Source organism: Microcebus murinus, chromosome 14 (assembly GCF_040939455.1).
Source record: "Microcebus murinus isolate Inina chromosome 14, M.murinus_Inina_mat1.0, whole genome shotgun sequence".
Lineage (NCBI taxonomy): Eukaryota > Metazoa > Chordata > Mammalia > Primates > Cheirogaleidae > Microcebus > Microcebus murinus.
In genome coordinates, this window is record NC_134117.1 from 38314818 (window position 1) to 38334070 (window position 19253).

At 38.9% G+C, this 19253-nt stretch overlaps 1 protein-coding gene across 1 annotated transcript; it reads left to right on the forward strand.

Annotated features, from left to right (window-relative positions):
- The first annotated feature begins 7622 nt into the window (after nt 1–7622).
- DKK1 (dickkopf Wnt signaling pathway inhibitor 1) lies at nt 7623–11767 on the forward strand. Its single transcript, XM_012762864.2, has 4 exons — nt 7623–8515; nt 8764–8926; nt 10139–10282; nt 10412–11767. The coding sequence occupies exons 1-4, from the start codon at nt 7883–7885 to the stop codon at nt 10663–10665; spliced, it is 1194 nt and encodes a 397-aa protein (XP_012618318.2). The 5' UTR covers nt 7623–7882; the 3' UTR covers nt 10666–11767.
- The last annotated feature ends 7486 nt before the right edge of the window (nt 11768–19253 follow it).

Genomic DNA, 19253 nt, shown 5'->3' on the forward strand with positions numbered 1-19253 from the left:
TATGTGTATAAAACCCATATCAAGCATTTCATGATAAAATTTAAAATCAGATAAAAGGCAAGGATGCCAACTGTAATTTTGTTACAATACATTTACTTGGGATTCTAGCAAGCTAAAGCTGAAAGTGGTTTTAGTTTAATGAATATTAAAAATCACAGGCCTGTAGAGTTAAGGATAAAAGCATCTTTAATTGACTAATACTTGCCTTTCAATGAGCACAAAAACATGAAAGAAATCTATGATTTTCTTTCCTATTCCTTACACACTTGCAAGTAAAAGCTCCACTTATTTATTCATTTACCTAATTATTTTTCTAATTTCAGTTGTCAATGAAACCATAGCAATGTAATTTTTCAAACAAATTTAGCACTTTTCCTGCAAATCAGAAACTCTAAATACAAAGAAAACAAACACTTTAAACCTTTAGACTTCACAGCTCTAGCCACAGTTCCCTTCTAAAATTATTAGCCAGTGTGAATCACAATAGAAAATGGTATTAGCTAAAAAGGGAACAAAAGATACTCTCCTGATAGAAAGCTAATTTATCACTCTGCTCTCTGCCTTGACACTACAATACCTTCTAAATAAGATTGTGGTTAAGCTAAATTCACATCGCAATTGATATTTGCAAAATGCTTATCACTCATTTGTTAAACTTAGAGCTTACTTTAAAGAGTGTTTTTCTTGTTGTAAATAGAAAGAAGCAACTGGATAGCAGCAATATCATGAGAAGACTATAGAGATACTGATGGAGACCATTGCTCAGCCACAAAATGTGGACATGGTATAATTAAAACGTCAATGACATTTTGAGAAGTTGTGATTGAGGTCAATTTGCTGCTCACTTTAAGGTCATTCTTATATTTCAGAATACAATGCTAAAATAATAGTATGCAATTTTTTACTTAGCGTATAACTGAAAACTAAACATTTAGTGTACAATAAATATTCAATTGAATGTTTAGAGATGGTATTTCTCACACATCTTCCAGAATCGTTTCTTCTTTATAAGAAATTCTAATAGTAGAGGAACTTTTTTTTTCTTCCAGAACTCATCAAGAATAATGAACTATAAAAAAAAGCTTGGGGAATAGTTTAAAATTATTAGCTATTAAATAATAAAATGCATAACTTCCATTAACACATGTCAACAGCTACACCTATTATGCTAGGAGCTGTACTTCCAGTATGCTGTTTTATTGATTTTCCTGTTGTTCCTTTTCTACTTGTACATCATGTTGGCTGTAACGAAATGGAAGTATTAAATAGTGTATTTTAACTATTGTTTTGCATAAGGTATGCATCATTTTTTTGAAAATGAAAATCTGAAATTATTATTTTCTTAGTCGAATAAATGAAAAAATAATATTCGGATATATTTTTATTCTCCTTGAATAGTTAGATATGTATGAACTTTCCTAAAATTTGTTTGGTCTAGGATTTCCGTATAACACAATATGTATAATAATCTGGAGACCCAGACATTTGTATCCAGGAACGCACTATAGAGCCCTTAACGTCAATCAAACTAAACAAACATTTGCTGAGAACCTATGCCTTGGATCCAAGTTCCTTTTTCTTTAGAGTTCGGTGGTGACACTACTGGACGTTACCATTTCAGTTCTAACATGCACAGATTTAAATTATTCTATGAACAAGGCACTGCGTGGAATATTAAGAAAGACAAGAGAATATTTAGCTTCGAAGAATTTTCAGCATAAGAAGTGGAGAAAGTACACAACACACAAGCGGTTAAACCTGTCAAATAAATCTCTTGCAAGAGTAAACCACAGGATTAATAAATACTTTTATCTTCTCCCCCTAAGAACTTCTGCGGAAGTTCCACCAGGGGGCAGCAGAAGAGCGGGGTTTCTGCCACTTCCCGCCAGACGCCGGAGACACGGCGGAGCCTGAAGCCGCTCAGGGCTTTAATCTTCCCCTCCGTCGCCTTTCCCCTCACCCGCCTCTAATTAAGTCAGAAAGGCCCTATATTTATTTGCCCGTGAACTGACACAGCGAACCAACAGCAGCCATTGTAGTGTGAATGGATTTGCGAGCAGGGCCAGGGGCTTCAGCCGGGATTACCCGCCCCGCGGCCGGATGAATGTGCTGAGCACAAAGTCTGCCCAGGGCCGAGCAAACGGACTGTTTGCGAAAATGCCATCCTGGCTCAAGTCTGATTAAGACCGGGGGTCCCCAGGCCGTTTGATCTCCGCTCATCAAAGAGAGTCTTTAAACAAGCTTCATTTTACACTACTGTATGCTGGCGACGGGCTGTGACACCAAAGTGCAGCCACCGTGAGCGGCCTGCCCCAGCACGCGAACAATGGGAGTGCGCGGCTCGCTTGAGTGCGGGCGCCCCCGGCGGGTCTGCGGGGACCGGACGGGCTCCAGCGCCCTGGCCGGGGAGCCGCGGGTGTGCGGGACTCCTTCCACTGGCTCCCAGGCCTCCGCCGGACAGTATTTTATGTTTGTAACTTAAGGATGATGGAGCAGCCTTGCGTTCATGATACACCTCTTACCTCCCCTGTCAAAAGTGAATCGTTGTAGTTTCCACCTACATCTTGGTTCACTCTCTGGCATTTCTAAGACTGGCTGTCAGGACACCAGAGTGTTTTCAAGGTCCTGTTTTCTAGTTTTCACCTCGAGGTTCTATTATAGTCCACTAGTTTGAAATTTAGTGATAGTTGAAAAAAAATCAACTCTAAAACATTACAACCAATTTCCCTCTCTCCCTCTCTCTCCATGTCTCTCTATCCCCTCTCTCTCTTTATATATGTACATACATACATACATATATATATATACATATATACACACATTTTTTTTAGAAATCACCTGGTTCAAAGTAATTCACCTTGTCTCAACAGACTTAAAACTTACATGCCAGTATCTCCAAAATCAACATACTCAGTGTTGATGTCAATGATTGTTACTTTATGCAGGATGTTCCTATTTAACCAGAATACAAAAGGCCTTGCCCATGCAGTGCTAAAGAGAGAGAGAAAGAGGCTTTTGTAGTCAGAAGGGACCTCTCCATCTCCCCTGCATCCAATTTTATAAATGAGAAACCAACACTAACACCAAGAGTTAAATGGCTTGATAAAGGTCCCATGTTTATGAGGCATCTGAAGGTTGTCACAGTGGAAGTGCCGCGTATAGAGAAGTCCAGCCTCAGCCTCCTGACCCCATGATGTGATGCCTTTCTTGGCCATGACCCTTCGAGTATGCCTGTATTATAAAGGAAGTAATAACAAAAAACAGTGGCATAGAAAAAAATTATTTTTCTCTAGATATGGAGATTGTTCAATGGGGGTCTCACACCCTGCTTATTTTTTATTTTTTTAATTTTTTTGAGACAGAGTCTCGCTTTGTTGCCCAGGTTAGAGTGAGTGCCATGGCATCAGCCAAGCTCACAGCAACCTCAAACTCCTGGGCTCAAGTAATCCTACTGCCTCAGCCTCCCGAGTAGCTGGGACTACAGGCATGCACCACTATGCCTGGCTAGATTTTTCTATATATATTAGTTGGCCAATTAATTTCTTTCTAGTTATAGTAGAGACAGGCTCCAGCTCTTGCTCAGGCTGATTTCAAACTCCTAACCTTGAGCAATCTGCCCGCCTCGGCCCCCCAGAGGGCTGCTTTCTGACAACAATGGCCTATCTTTACGTTTGGAAACATTAAATCCTTTAGGAGATTTAAGGGGGCCATTGCACTCCCCATACCCTCACACCACAGACCTTTCTGAGTGTCAAAACCTCAGCAAAGATGCAGGCAGATGTGTGGTTTAGACACCATCCTCATTGAATTTTGGCCAAATGTTTTCTCGGTTTTGAGCTCTATCATCAGATTAGTTTTTTTTGTTTTTTTGTTTTTTTGGGTAAGGCAATTAAGAAGCATCAGCTTAGTTTTTAATGTCCTGCTCCAGTAAAACACATCTTCTGAGCTAGGTTAGAAAGCTACCATGGAGCCTGATTTATCTGGACTGGCCATCTCCACTGACCAAATAAACATAATCACCATCAAATCTTGCCTTCTCTTTGTACTGAGGAGTGCAGAAATCCAGCTCTCAGGAGAGTCATAACATGGGCTGGGTCTAAAAGTTCTTTTCACATCAGGGAGAACATTAAGACCAAAATGTTTTAAAGGCCAACGAGAAAGTCATAACATTTTTACTAAACATCAGGAATGAGGAATCCCTGCTATAAATTGAAGGTTGACACCAACACAAATGTTGGCAACACCCACCATAAGGAATAACATTTATTCAGTGTTTTCCTAGCCAAGTAATATTATATGATAACAAATCTGCTTCCTTTGACAAAGAGAAAGAAGGAAAGAAGAAGGGAAGGAGGGAGGGAAAAAAGAGAGAAAGGAGGGAGTTAAAAAATGCAGCAGCCAGAAAAGAACCTCACATAAGAAAGATGAACAAACAGTTTGTGAATAGCATGGTGTTTTTTGGAGTGGATTTGTCGGTCTCCCCCAAGGATGAAGAAGTTGATAAGTATGCTATGCCTGGCATCCAACACTTACAATATGAAGAAAGAATGTATTATGCCTTTACTGAGTTATGAGGTTCAGTTCCACATTGATAAGTGTATTTCACCTATTTTAAAATCTAGTATAAAATATTAAACTTATTGCATTAATTATAGCCACATTTAAGCCAGATCAAATAGGAGGCAGGGTTTCCTGCAGGACTAAATAAAATAAGTTTAATAAACTAAATATACCTGCTCTGGCTCCCTCCTCCTCTGTCACCCAGCTATAAGAGAGACTTAGAGAATCATCAGAATCCTCTCTTTCCTGAGACTAATTGGTCACGGTTCTTGGGCCTTTTTATTTCTTCCCCATGACCTAATATGTGCTAAAATATAATCCAGGTTGGAAAAATTTTTACCCCCATCCTCATGTAAGTATATTTTGTTTCCCCAACTACTCTATTATAGACAAAAGCTTTCTGAGGACAAGGAGCCTGCCTTTGATATTTTGAGATTTACCCTCACTAATGGGCATTCACTTAATATTAACTGGCTGCTGATAGAACAATTAATTGTACTTTATCTCTTTACCTACATTGCAGTCTTGTTGCCAGTGAGAAAAGTAAATCATGGAAAGGATTTTCAAATGGAGAATACACTGAAAAAGTAAATTTGCTCATTTGGAACAAAGGGTTGGTTTGCTACATATTTAGCCCTCTCTGAAGACAACGTATATAATTTCTCACCTGTACAGTTTGTGAGTTTATATCTTCTCTGTCCTCTAAATCATTTGAAGGTAGATTGTATGAGTATTCATCTTTTACTACACAAACATCAAGTACAGTGCTTAGCACATAGTAGGAACTCCGACATTGACCAACTCATGATTAGTTTTAAACTCATGACAACTGCAGGAGCAACATGAAAGATGAAGAAGGTAGTCCACTCTTAAAACCCTACTCTTGGCTTAGCTCCCCTAACTCAACAGATTATGTCTAAGCTCAATGAATATTAAACCACAATAGACATACAATATATGTTCAGGTATAAAGATTAAATTTATGCAACATGCCTCTTTGTTAAAGTTTCTCTCTTTTTGATTAAATTGTTCTGCTTTTCTTTTTTCATCTCCAAGCAATGTTTTCTTTTGTGAATCTATGGTCTTGATGAACTAAATTCATTAAATTCATTAATCACATACCATCTCTTCCAAAAAGAAGGGAAAAGATTGGCCCTTAATGTGGGCACATGTGTATTTCTAGAGTCTAAATATTTAAATAGGCTTGTAGGACTAGGAAAAAACATTTTCACCCTTCCGATGGGCAGGGGATTTTTTTCTCCACATTTTCACATCATATACACTTAAGACAGCGTGCACATATTCTAGTACATGGAAGGTGGTCAATACATTGATTATCGATATTGTTATTAATATTCTGCAAGCAATAATATGACACATAATTCTCCTATGCTTTTACCTTTTTACCCTATAATTCCTCTGTGCTTATGTAAACTTCAAGTCTGATGAGTGGTAGGGCCATATCTGCCAGGGAGACCTGGTTCATTGCTAACTCACACTTGTTTTTGAATTATTTCTGACAATCATTTTTAAAAAGCCAATAAAAAAAAACTCCCCTTTGTTTCTAAATTTCAGTTTGTTCCAAAAATTTCTAGAGAAGTAGCCAAGTCTAGATCATTGCACATGTTCATAAAACCCTAAAAAAAATATGTAGAAAGTTGATATAGAAAGTTTATTCTATGTTCAACTTTCAAGCTGGAGCTATCAATAAGCCAAAGGATATTTCCCAGGACAGGTGGAATTTGTGATGGGAAAGACACCAATCTAACTAGGGGCTGTATTAAAGAATTGTTTAGAATATGTTCTTAATATGACCTCTGAAACTGAGGGAATCACAAACTTTGTTTTTTAATTACTCTTCCTCTCTACTCCTTCAACTTCAGGATTTTATTACTTTTAAAACCATCCCTGGCTTTACTTGGTGGTGGCCCCAGTAGGTCAGTATGTGGAATAATTATAGCTAGCCTAGACCTATAGAAATTAGAGGTGCACAAAATAAATATATTTCAGTCACTTTTATTCAACAGTGATTATTTAATCAACTCTTGCAGGTAGCAGCTGTCCATTTCCTGATACTAATTACATCAACCTGTTTTTAAAGGAATTATGTACATTTCTTATCTTTTATTATTGCTATAATTGTATTATATATTTTATTATTATTATAATTAGAATAAAGAGAAGTTTATTCTCTAGAATGAGAATTCTTGTCTCATAAATGTTTGTATTCACTGCACCGCTTCCCTACATCTCACCAAAAAAAACATTTAAAAAAAAAAGAAGGCGACAACATCAACAGTAGTCCAATGCTAGGGCTCTAAGCTTCCAATATGACTTGTTTTTAATGAACAGATCATTATTTCCAACTCACAAACATGACAACATCTGTATGCACCAGCCTTTATTATTTTCTTTTACATGGATTTGAATGACGTCAAATTCACTTTCTGATTCACTTTCAGCTCTCCTTTTCCTCAAGGTAGTCTCTTATCTCCCTAGAGGGGGTATTCCTTGGTCCTGAGAAAGGTTTGACTTGGGATCAAACACACGCGTTCTCAAGCACTGCGATATGAAATACTAACGAGGAAGTCAGGCGCTAAGCCTTCGGGGTTTCTTATCTCCCTGCATTAACCCACCACTGAGAAGGGGGGACCGCGGAAGGGCGACTGACCTGGCATGTCGGACCCTGTCCGCTTTGGCTCCAGCCACTTTGATCTCGCGCGTCTGCCTAATCAAGTTCATCTACCGCCGCGACTGCTCAGATTCAAAGAACAACATTAAATAGTTTGATTATCGGATGTTCATTTCCCTCTTCCCTCCGCCCCTGATCTAATTTCCAAGCCCCAGTCTCTCGCCTCCCTCTCTAAACTTCCCATCAAGAGAGAATTAGTTCTTCTTCCTTCTTACCCCCTTTTGATGTGCAAATTTCCTTTTCTTTGCACATTTTTTCTCGCAGTGGCTGGAGGGAGCAGTGGCAATTGAACCATCTTAAAGCCCAGGACCTCTCTCAAACTCGCAAACCGCGACTCTAAAGGGTTAAGAAGCAACTTGCACCCGCCACCTGGCCCTCTCGCAGAGACGTTTCGCTGTAAAGACACTGAATTACTGATCGGTTCGTATTAAATACTGAACAGTATCTGTGTGCACGATAAACGAGTACCGTTGCAAAGCAGAGGGGCGCCAAGTGTTTTTGCAGAGTATCATCACCATTAGGCTCTGAAGTCTTTCAGATCCAGATAATCCGATCCCTACTGCAAGGTAAGGGCACCCATGTTTCCAGAGTTCCTCCCGCCTCCTGCATCTGTTAAACTCGTCTGCTCTAATGCTCACTGATAACCGTCACCCCAAGGTGCGCTGTGCCGGCGGAGCGACTGCGCAAGGGAGGGGCGGGGTGAAGAGTGTCAAAGGCCCCCCTTCATGTACACAAACACACCCCCTCCCAGCCCCTCCCAACGCTTTGAAATCTCATCCCGGCTTTGTTGTCTCCCCCTGGAGGGGCCGGAATGCTCAGAGCCCGCAGTATAAAGGCAGCCGCGGTGGCGGTGGCGGCGCAGAGCTCCGTGCGCCCCGCAGTCAGGACTCTGGGACCGCAGGAGGCTCCCGGAACCCTGACTGTGCAGCCGGGCACCAGCACGGTTGCCCCGGGGTCCAGGCTTGCAAAGTGGCATTCCTCCTTTCTCTCTCTTTCTCACCCTTGAGTCCTTCTGAGATGACTGCTCCGGGCACGGTGGGAGCTGCCCGGGTCTTGGTCGCCCTAGTAGCCGCGAGCCTTTGCGGCCACCCTCCGCTGGGAGTGAGCGCCACCTTGAACTCAGTTCTGGTCAATTCCAACGCCATCAAGAACCTGCCCCCGCCGCTGGGCGGCGCTGCCGGGCACCCAGGCTCCGCGGTCAGCGCCGCGCCCGGAATTCTGTACGAGGGCGGGAACAAGCATCACTCCCTTGACAACTACCAGGTGAGAGGGGTCGCGGGGATCCTGAGATGCTGTGACCTCGAGGGGGTCCCGTTAGGAGAGGAGGGCGTACAACGTGCCGAGCGTGTGCGGTTCAGGGCGCATTTGGAAGCGCTGCATTTGGGAGCAGTGGGCAGCAACAGCTTTTGGAGAGGCGGACAGATAGCGCACTGAGATGAGCATCCAGGTCCAGGAGTTGTGGGTACTTGGAATCCTAGGTGCCTCACCCTCTCCTCGCCCCCTTCTCGCAGCCATACCCGTGCGCAGAGGACGAGGAGTGCGGCACCGATGAGTACTGCGCTAGTCCCACCCGCGGAGGGGGCGCGGGCGTGCAAATCTGTCTCGCCTGCAGGAAGCGCCGAAAACGCTGCTTGCGTCACGCTATGTGCTGCCCCGGGAATTTCTGCAAAAATGGTGAGTCCTGTAGCTCCCTGTAGGACTCCAGCCGTTCTGCCTTTGAGCGCCCTACAGGATGGGAGAGAACGAACGGTCTCCGCTCTGCGAATGCTGCAGCGTCACCTGCAAACAGGTGTCCAGCATGCGGGGGTCCAGGTGAAATACCTTCACTGCGAGCGTTCGGTCTGGGAGGAGAGAGAAGTCCGGAGGTCTCGGAGTCTCTCAATGAGTTCTCTTCCTCTCCGTCTCTCAATGAGTTAACACGACAGCTTCCCTCTTAGAGGACCCGTTCCTAAAATTTTGCCTGGGAAACCCAATTGAGAAAGAGGACGCAGAAGGCAGTAGGACCATGCAGCGAGACCAACGAAACCAGCATTGGTGTTTAGCTATCCTTTCCATTTTTCTTACAGTGACTCTCAGGGCTTTCCCAGACTAGCCTCTCTCTCAGGATCTCAGTTGAAACTGTTGTAAACTGGAGGACAGCGATTTATCTGCACTGATCATTTTTTAAAGAGAGATCTTGATACTCTTCACACACACACACACACACACACACACACCATCCCCTCCATCCTTCCCCCTCCCTCTACCCTCCGCTACGTTAAAATAAGTCCTCCTCCCCTCAACCACAGATCCACTGAAATGTAATGTTTCGGAGGGGTAGATTTAGACAGCCAAAGAGGTCTCCAGAAATACACACACAGGGTGGCGACCCTCGTTAGGACTCAGCAGTACTCCAGGATGAATTAACTAAATCTCTGTAATAAAGAAATTATACAGTAAAGTAACTGGTGGGTGAGATTGTAATCTTCCACGCAGCTGGCATTGCATTTGCTTAACTTAGTCTGGCAGTACCCATATAGCACTAAGGGCAGAGAAGTTATTTTTAAGAACACTTTTTTTTAAAGTGACCAGTTTTCTTTTTCTTACCCCAAGGGTGATATTAAAATGGACAGAAATCTCACTTGCCGATACCACAGTTGCTAGGAAAGTATTTTATGTGGCTATGCTGGGGATGTTTCATATGATGGTACAGCGTACACATTATTGCTTCTGCCCCTCCCAGGAGTTCTGCATTAACACTAGGGAGGAAGTTGGACTTGTGTTTAAAATAACTTCACTGCAATGGGGTATCTCTAGTTGATGCAGGCGGAGGAGACTGCGCTGTCAGAGCTGTTAGCAGTAACGCATTGCAACCCCGGAGTTACTCACTATTTCCTGCTTCCTTAGGAATATGTATGCCTTCTGATCAAAATCATTTCCATCGAGGGGAAATCGAAGAAACCATCATTGAAAGCTTTGGGAGTGATCACAGCCCCTTGGATGGGTACTCCAGGAGAACCACACTGTCTTCCAAAATGTATCACACCAAAGGTGGGTTAAGGAACCTTAAGATTTATTCTTCTTTGTTAGCACATCGGAAGTGTCTTTTGAATTATTTCAATGAAATGATGTAGGTTTAGCAGTAACCACGTCCTTTTCCTACTGTCTCCTCTTTCATAGGGCAAGAGGGTTCTGTCTGTCTTCGATCATCAGACTGCGCCACAGGACTGTGTTGTGCTAGACATTTCTGGTCCAAGATCTGTAAACCTGTCCTCACAGAAGGTCAAGTGTGCACCAAGCACAGGAGAAAAGGCTCCCATGGGCTGGAAATATTCCAGCGTTGTTACTGTGGAGAAGGTCTGTCTTGCCAGATACAGAAAGATCACCATCAAGCCAGTAATTCTTCTAGGCTTCACACCTGTCAGAGACACTGAACCAGCTGTCCGAACGCAGTGGACTCCTTTTATATAATATATGCTATGAAAACCTTTTATGGCTTTTGTGAGCTCAGTCCTAAGGATGTACAAATTCTGTGGTTTTAGTTAAGCATTCCAATAATACCATCTGAAAATCTGGAGTGTAAGAGCTTTGTTTCTTTATGGAACTCCCCTGTGATTGCAGTAAATTACTGTGTTGTAAATTCTCAGTGTGGCACTTACCTGTAAATGCAACAAAACTTTTAATTATTTTTCTGAAGGTGCTGCATCGTCTATTGTTCCTCTTGTTATGTAAATTTTTGTATACATTGATTGTTGTCTTGATTCTGATAAATATTCTATATTGAATTGAGATAAATAATTTCAGCTTATAGTCCCTAAATGCATAGCCCTTTTCCCTTTGATCTTAGAGTCTAGAAGGCAAGGAGGTCTTAGAATGACAAATGATAGGTATCTAAAATTTCACATGAAAATATTAGCTTATTTTTCTGAAATGTACTATCTCAATGCTTAAATTATATTTCTAGGCTGTGATGGTTTTTGAAATAAAATTTACTTTTAATATCATGAAATATTACAAGTATAGATAAATTTGGGGATTGTGATCTTTGAGGGGAATGTGTGTATGTATGTGTGTTCTACAGGAATAGAAATGTGGTGACATGTTTAAAGATGATCAGAGGAAATCTATTGTCTAAATGTAAGGCAGTATTGCTCAGTTCTAGAGTAACTTTAAAGAAAAATGTGTTCTTTGATGAGAAACTCAAATGATCATGGTAGTATGAGATTGAATCTTACATTACGACTTTCAAAAATAATGTCCAATAAATTAGTAATATCTCCTTAAGTGGCCAATATAGATTGGACAAGGAAGGAAACTGTCCACATAATTAATGCCAAAGTACTTGGTGGTTGACAGAAAGAGGATGTGTGTTTGTAAATACAGATAATAAATGCAGATTTTGTACCAAATAAGTTAATTTGAAATATCATAAATACTACTACATTCAAAGAAGATTTACTCTAATTAGTTTGATTTTAAAATAATTATTAAATAAAAATCACAAATCTTCCCCCATTCCACTCTTTTCTTTCTTGCTAGGTGACTTGAATATTTCAAGGTTTGCTTAAATTACAATCTATTGATTGGAAGGAGGATAGGGAAATGAAATCTAAGCTGTCTATGCAGTTTTACTTGCTAGATTTGATATAGTTTATACTGGGGAAGGGGGAAAGCAAGCTTCCCAATTTAAATTTGTTCTGTAGTATTCTAAAAATCTCCATCGAAACCACAAAATCCTGGGCTTAAGGCATTCGAAGGATAATAGTGACTGATCCATTGTCCCAAAAGTTTCTTTAAATAACGCAGATGTCCTAGAATGGTTGTTGTTTTTGTGTTCCTGGAAGCGGTTCAATTTCAAGGGGTTCAGCCAATGGGACACAAGCCCATTGGTTCTTCACTGAGAGAGGAATTGGCAGGATGTCTGTTGTTACATTCCTTTTGTCTGGAAGTCTCAGCTTCCTCACCCAGGAGAAACCTTTTTCTCTATGTGCTTGTTTTCTGAAGTGCCAGGAAGGCCAATTCTAAGGCCTGCCATGTCCAATAAAGCACAATAGAGGAAAGGTAACAGAAACCCTTTCTTCAAAAAGAAGAGTCTTCTGTTTAAAAGGGGAAAAGGAGCAAATGTTTAAAGGGCCCTGATCATTGGATGCCTTCCTTTCTACAGGAACTGATTGCAGCCAGAGACTCTCAATCTCTGCACATCTCAATACATCTACCTTAGTTCTTCGGTAGAACTAGGCTTCCTGCTTATTTCTAGATGGGAGGTGGGGAGTGTTGGGGTGAGGATATGAAACCAACCAAGGAGGGATGCCTCTTCTTCTTATCTATCCAACTGAGCAGTTAAGGAAGGATTTATGTAAAAAAGAAATTCTGTGTATTTATAAAGTTGGAAAAAAAATTCAAGAAAACTGTAGCTATTTCATTACCTGTCACTGGAGGGTGGGAGATGGAAATCTAAATCGATACAAAATCAAAAGAGGATTATTTAAGGAATCTGGAGCATTTTAGATAATGGCTACTTAAATTGTTTTTTAACTTTTAATGTATTTTAAATGGAAAATACATGCACATGAGAAAATTTCACACAGTATTTTATCGAATGTTAGTATACTTTACACACTGCACTGCACCTTGGTCTTTTTACTCTGTGTCTTGCAGATCATTCTATATACTACATAAAGAGGTGACTCATTCTTTTTAATGGTTGCATTCAATTTGTAATATTTTGGAATGGCCATACCATAATTTATTAAACCAATGCTTTTTGATAGACGTTGTTTCCAGAGTTTTTACTCTAACAAATGGGTGTCATGGGCATAGAATTTTTGTGTTCATATGCTGGTATAGTTGTAGGATTATCACTGATTTTTGAAGCAAAATCCCAAATGAAAAAGCATGCTTTCTTTAGCTACTACTCATAAGGTCTGCCTGGACAAAATGTCAAGATCCCTACTTATCACTGATCTAGTGATGATTAAGTTCTTGCTGAATTGTAGCAAGGGAGGAAAAGGGATATACAGGTTTATCCTAACAATTTCACATCAATAATCCCTGGCATTCAGTTAAAAGTAGATTTGCTCTAATTACTTTGATTTTAAAATAATTATTAAATAAAATCACAAGTCTTTCCCCCACTCCCTTTTCTTGTTGTTCTAGATGAATTGGCTATTTCCAACTTTTTAAAATCTATTGATAGGGGTGAGAATTGGGATATATATTTAAAAGAAAAATCACAAATATACAGCCTAATTATGACTAATCATATTTCAGCAGGTCTGAAATAATTTATGGATTTTTCTTCATGGTAAATCAAGTTGCACTAATTGCATAAAGTTAGTAACAAATCTTAGTTACACTAGACAAAGTATAGTTATAAGTATTTCTAATTGCATAGCCAAATTAGCATTCACTGCCACCTATGAAAACTGCGAGTGAAATTATTAAATTTTCCTTCATTTTTACATTGGTTGTATTCTCTAACTCTATCATACTACTTTCTTTTATAGTTTTTTAAAAAATAGTGCTACTATTAGGTTTATAAGACGTCATCAATTGAGTTCTATGATTACAATTTCCATATCTTCTGAAATACTACTCTGAGTACAATATCAAAATATAAAATAAATACATTATTTTTACATTAAAGAAGCAGAAAAGAAAGAATCTACATAATTTAAGCATCTAATGTATGTCCGTATGTACTTAGGTGACCTTTAAATGTACACACGGACATACATTAGGTGCTTAAACAGTCTCTGAAATCAGATAGACTTGGGGTAGCAGTCTTCCTCAGTTTCTAACTGCATGATGGGCAAAGGATATAACCTCATTGATAATATAGACAGAATATAGACTTTAGAGTGCATGCATCATAATAATACTTACCATTATGTCTAGATCACAGTAGGCACTCAAGTTTAGGCCTTTAATCTTGGACAATAAAACATATACATATTACATATAAGTACCTGACAACAGATTAAAATTAATTAAATCAGCTTGTAGCTGCTCAGAAAAAGCTACAGAGAAGATGATTTGAATCATCATCTTCTTAATGATCTTTTAATTCAAGGAATAAAATCACTAACACTAGAAAAAGCAAAAAGGAAGACATAGGTTGGAAGGATAGCTCTCATGAAAATCAGTGTAGAAAACAATCTGCAGACTGGCTTCATTAGCTTGCAGATGATTTCTGCTCCATTGTAATTCTGTCCCCAATAGAAATGACCTTCCAGCTCAGTTATGCTCAGCAAATTGCTTAACCTCTTAAGACCCTATTCCAAACTCTATTTTTTTTTTCTGGTTGGAGCGAACATGATTTAATTAACAGCAAGGCTGATTTCAACAGCTTCAGGTCTTGTACAAACAGACCAAAAAAAAAAAAATCCAATATACCACAAAACCAAATTCCCAGTTTAAGGTTCTGATTGGTTCAGCTTTGATCATGGCTTCTCCTCTGGTTCAACTGGCTAGTGTGACTACCTAGTTCCTAATACAGAAAAACAACTGACTACATCCACCTTGAATAGCGACTATGGGAGTTCTAAAAAAGTAGTGTGTAGCCACAAGTCACACATATCAAGTCTACAACAAGTTAGTTTTTGGACGATGAAAAGGAACTCACAAGGTAGATAAGAAAGTGTATTGGAGGCAGAGAGAGCAATGTGAGCAAAATTATGGAGTTATAAAAATAAAAATACATACTATGTTGAGAAAAGAGGCAATATTTCACCGTGCCAAAGGGAAAGGTACCTAAGAGGAGGACTTTTCTGACTTTTGGTAATATGCTTTGTTGTCCAGGAAAAACAGATTAAAACTCTTCATTTTCAGCAACAGTTATTGTATTAGGAGGTAATGGAGTTGCAGAAGGCATTTTTGAGACATTCTTTTTTCTCAAAAGATTACTAGACTGTCTTCAAAAACCATAGAGTTTTTTAACAAAAGAGTTATAAAAATAAAATATTACTTCATTTCCAGCAAGAGTTGTCATATTAGATAGAGTTGGATTTAAAGAAATTATGTTTGAGACGATTCCATGTTTGACTAATGTAATTAACACACATCTTTCATAAATCATGGTGCACTTTTTTGTGCCAAAAGTTTTATAAATTAAAATAACATAATGTGGTCTCTAAATATTAGTAAATGTAAAATTACCTTATTATAATAGCAACTCCCTGCTATTATAAAACTATTGAATAAATTCTATAGCAAAAAGTAAAATTGGCAAAAGACATGAAACATGGCATGATAAACCCATATTATATTTTATAATATTTCACAATAACTTTCTCCTGATGAGCAAAAATTACTTTTAAAAAGAATCCTATATTTGGCCAGGGGTGGTGGCTCACGTCTGTAATCCTAGTACTCTGGGAGGCCAAGGCAGAAGGATTGCTCCAAGCCAGGAGTTCAAGACCAGCCTGAGGAACATAGTGAGATCCCCTCTCTACAAAAAACAGAAAACTTAGCCAGGCATGGTGGGACGCACTTGTAGTCCCAGCTACTAAGGAGGCTAAGGCAGGAGGATCGCTTCAGCCCAAGGGTTAGAGGGTGCAGTAAGTTATGATGATGCCACTGCACTCTAGCTCAGGCAACACAGGGAGACAGACCCTGTCTCAAAAAAAAAAAAAAGAGTCCTATATTGAAGCCTTTCCTGTATCTCTGATACACTGAAGTTCAAATTAAAAGCAGACAATGATGCAAACATATATCACTTTTATTGTGCTTCTCTTCATTGCACTTTGCAGATATTGTATTTTTTATAAATTGAAGGACTGTGGCAACCTTGCAGCAAGTGAGTTTATTGGCCCCATTTGTCCAACAGCATGTGTTCACTTTGTGTTTTTTGGTCACATTTTGGTAATTCTTGCCATATTTTAAACTTTTTAAAGTATTATTATATCTGTTACGGTGATCTACTGTCAGTAGCTTTAATGTTACTATTGCAATTGTAATTGTTTTCAGGTGCCATGAGCTAAATGTTGTATGTGTTCTGAATGCTCCACCAACCAGCCTTTCCCCAATCTCTCCTCCTCTGCTTGGGCCTCCCTATTCTCTGAGGCACAACAATTAAAATTAGGCCAACTAATAGCCTTACAAGGGCCTTTAACTGTTCAAGTGAAAGGAAGAGTCACACATCTCTCACTTTAAATCAAAAACTGGAAATGATTAAGCTTAGTAAAAAAAGACATAGTGAATTAAGATAGGCCAAAATGTAGGCCTCTTGGTCTAAACAGTTAGCGAAGTTGTAAATATAAAAAAAAAAAAAAGTTCTATGGCTCTTAAGAATTATGTTAAATCTATTCTGCCTGTGTTCTATAAGTGGATGAAAAAATAAATCTGTTTATAGCACAGTTTACTGAATATTTTAAGCCCACTGTTAAGACCTACTGTTCAGAAAAAAAAGATTCGTTTTGAAATATTGCTGTTCATTGACAATATTTACTCTGTCAACAATTATGTGTTGTGATGAACTGACATAGTATAAAAGTCACACAAATACATAAGTCACTTTAGGCGGACATGATCTTTAGTTTCAACATCTTTATCGGTGAGAAAAATCTCACCTTTCTCTTCCTGACAACATAGCTAACACTCTCAGACAGCTTGGCTTATAATCTTGCAGATAGGAAGATTGAATTTCATAGCTAATCTAAGAAGAAAGCTAAAGACGAGAAAGAAATTAGAAATTATTTATTCTGCTGGAAGCTCTGCATGTTTCACAGTTTTATCTGCTGTCTCAATTATCTTCTTGATCAAGTTGTGCCAAGTGTTGTTATGTGCTGACACTTAGGTGCCATATTGCAGAAAATGTTTAAAACAAACAAACAAATAAGCCAGTTCTTCCACTTCTCTAAGGCTGGGGTCCATTTTTGGCAAAATTGAGAAACTGACAAATTTTTTGCTCATATTAACACTTCCTTCAACAACTTTTTCCTTGCTGCTCACACCATCACTCTCCCTTTAGGGAACCCTATTCCTATTTTTATAGTTTTCATCCATTCCTTCTCATCTCCTCTTTTTTATTCCTTCCATAGACTTTTAATGTTTTATTTTACTTTTTATTCCAGCTACCTAGACTTTTGCAGTAGCACCCTCTCAGATCTGTCCTTTTAGTCAAATACCTTGTGGCAGACATTTTAGCTCTTCACCAAAATAGGCATCCTTTCCTCCAGAGCACATTTCCCAGCCTCCCTTGTATTTAGGTGTGGTCACATGACTGAGATTGGCCAATGGGATGTTTACCTGGAGACCCTCCAATAGGTACCTCTATTCCTGCTGGTTCCTCATCTGCAGATATTGAGGGAGATAATGACAACCCTGTGATTAAAAGGCAGAGTCTTTCTCAGCCTTGTTTTTTAAATAATAGCATGAACAGGTTCCCCCCGTGCTAATCTTCTTCTTATATGAGCAAGAAATAAACTTGATAAGCCATTGAGATTTACTATTTTTACCTTTCTACTTTTTTCTCTTCATTCTCCTCCCAAATTCTACCCTGTGTGTCTATGTCAGAGGTCTACCACTGGGAAGACTAGCTGATCTAATAATCAATAAGGACATTAAATTGTGGAGTACAATTGAAGTCACATTGTTGACATTTATATGAAAATGTGAAACACACAGTAAGAACTCAATTAGTATTTTTATTTTTTATATTTGGAGTTTTTTCAAACAAAACCTGTCAACCAAGTGATACAATTGGCACATAATGATAATAACTACAACTTTTCAGAGCACATTTCAGGCACCAGAGACTATTTTAAGTCTTCTACATGTATTTTCTTGTTTTATTCTCACAATAACTCCATGAGGTATGTATATTTATTACTCCTGTTTTCTAGATGAGGGAACTGAGTCAAAGAAAGTTTAAGGTGTTTACCTGAGGTCATGTAGCTACCGAGTGACAGAACCAGAATTTGGAATCAGATTGTTTGCTCCAAAGTCCAGGCTCTTAACCACTATTAATAGAGCCGGGTATTCAACCATCTAAAGCTTTCTGTACCTTTTAAGTTACTTAATAGTTATATCAAATACAGGCTAAAGATTAATCTGCTGACTTGAACAAATTGCAGCATCTCTTGTTTCTGAATTGGGAAACCTCTTTTCATGAAATTCCATTAAAAATAATGTGGTATATATATATAGGGCATCCTGAAAGTCACCATACATAGGGGAAATGGGAAATTGTAGCTAAATACAACATATTCATTACAAAATTTTACACAATTTTTTCTTATATGGAGACTTTTGAGACACACTGTAAATATACCATGATATACTACTCAGCCATAAGAAGGAATGAAATGATGTTATTTGCAGCAACTTAGACGGCTATCATCTTAAGTGAAGTCTCTCAGGAATGGAAATCCAAACACCACATGTTCTCACTAATAAGTAGGAGCTAATAGATAGGTTGAGCACAAAGCCATATAGAGGACATGAGAAACCAAGAAGGGAAGAGAATAGGCGGGTAGATATGGGATCAAAACTTACCTGTTGGGCATAATGAACACTATTCTGGTGATAGGTACACCAAAATCCCAGACTTAAGCATTGTATTATAAAATATACCAACTTGACAAAACCACCTGTACTCCCTTAATTAATATTTTGAAATTAAAAAAAAGAAGGGAAAACTTTGAAGATTAAAAATATATGTGTGTGTGCTCACGCATGTATGTATTTGAAATGTAAATACACACACATATACACAGTATGGTCTTTCTCGTGTGTTTAAATGAAAAGAAAAAGGAGTAAAAGATTAAGATTAATAAACCTGTGAAAGTAAACTGTTTCCAAGCTAAAAATAGTAGTTTCTTTCTTGATTAGAGAGAATTTACTGAATTACTTACCAGAAGCTTTACCTGTTAGTTTATTATGTCATTTCTCTCATCTAAGAGGAAGCTTTCTGCACAGTAATGTTATATTACAAACTACATTATGATAAAATCCTTGCATTTTAGATCAGTAACTGAGTTACTCATACACAATGTGTACTGTGTTTCACAAATGTTGTTTT

Coding starts and splice junctions, on each gene's coding strand:
- DKK1 (XM_012762864.2), top strand. CDS start 7,883: ATGCTCACTGATAACCGTCACCCCAAGGTGCGCTGTGCCGGCGGAGCG. Junction 8,516..8,763: donor ACTCCCTTGACAACTACCAG/GTGAGAGGGGTC, acceptor CCCTTCTCGCAG/CCATACCCGTGCGCAGAGGA. Junction 10,283..10,411: donor CAAAATGTATCACACCAAAG/GTGGGTTAAGGA, acceptor CCTCTTTCATAG/GGCAAGAGGGTTCTGTCTGT.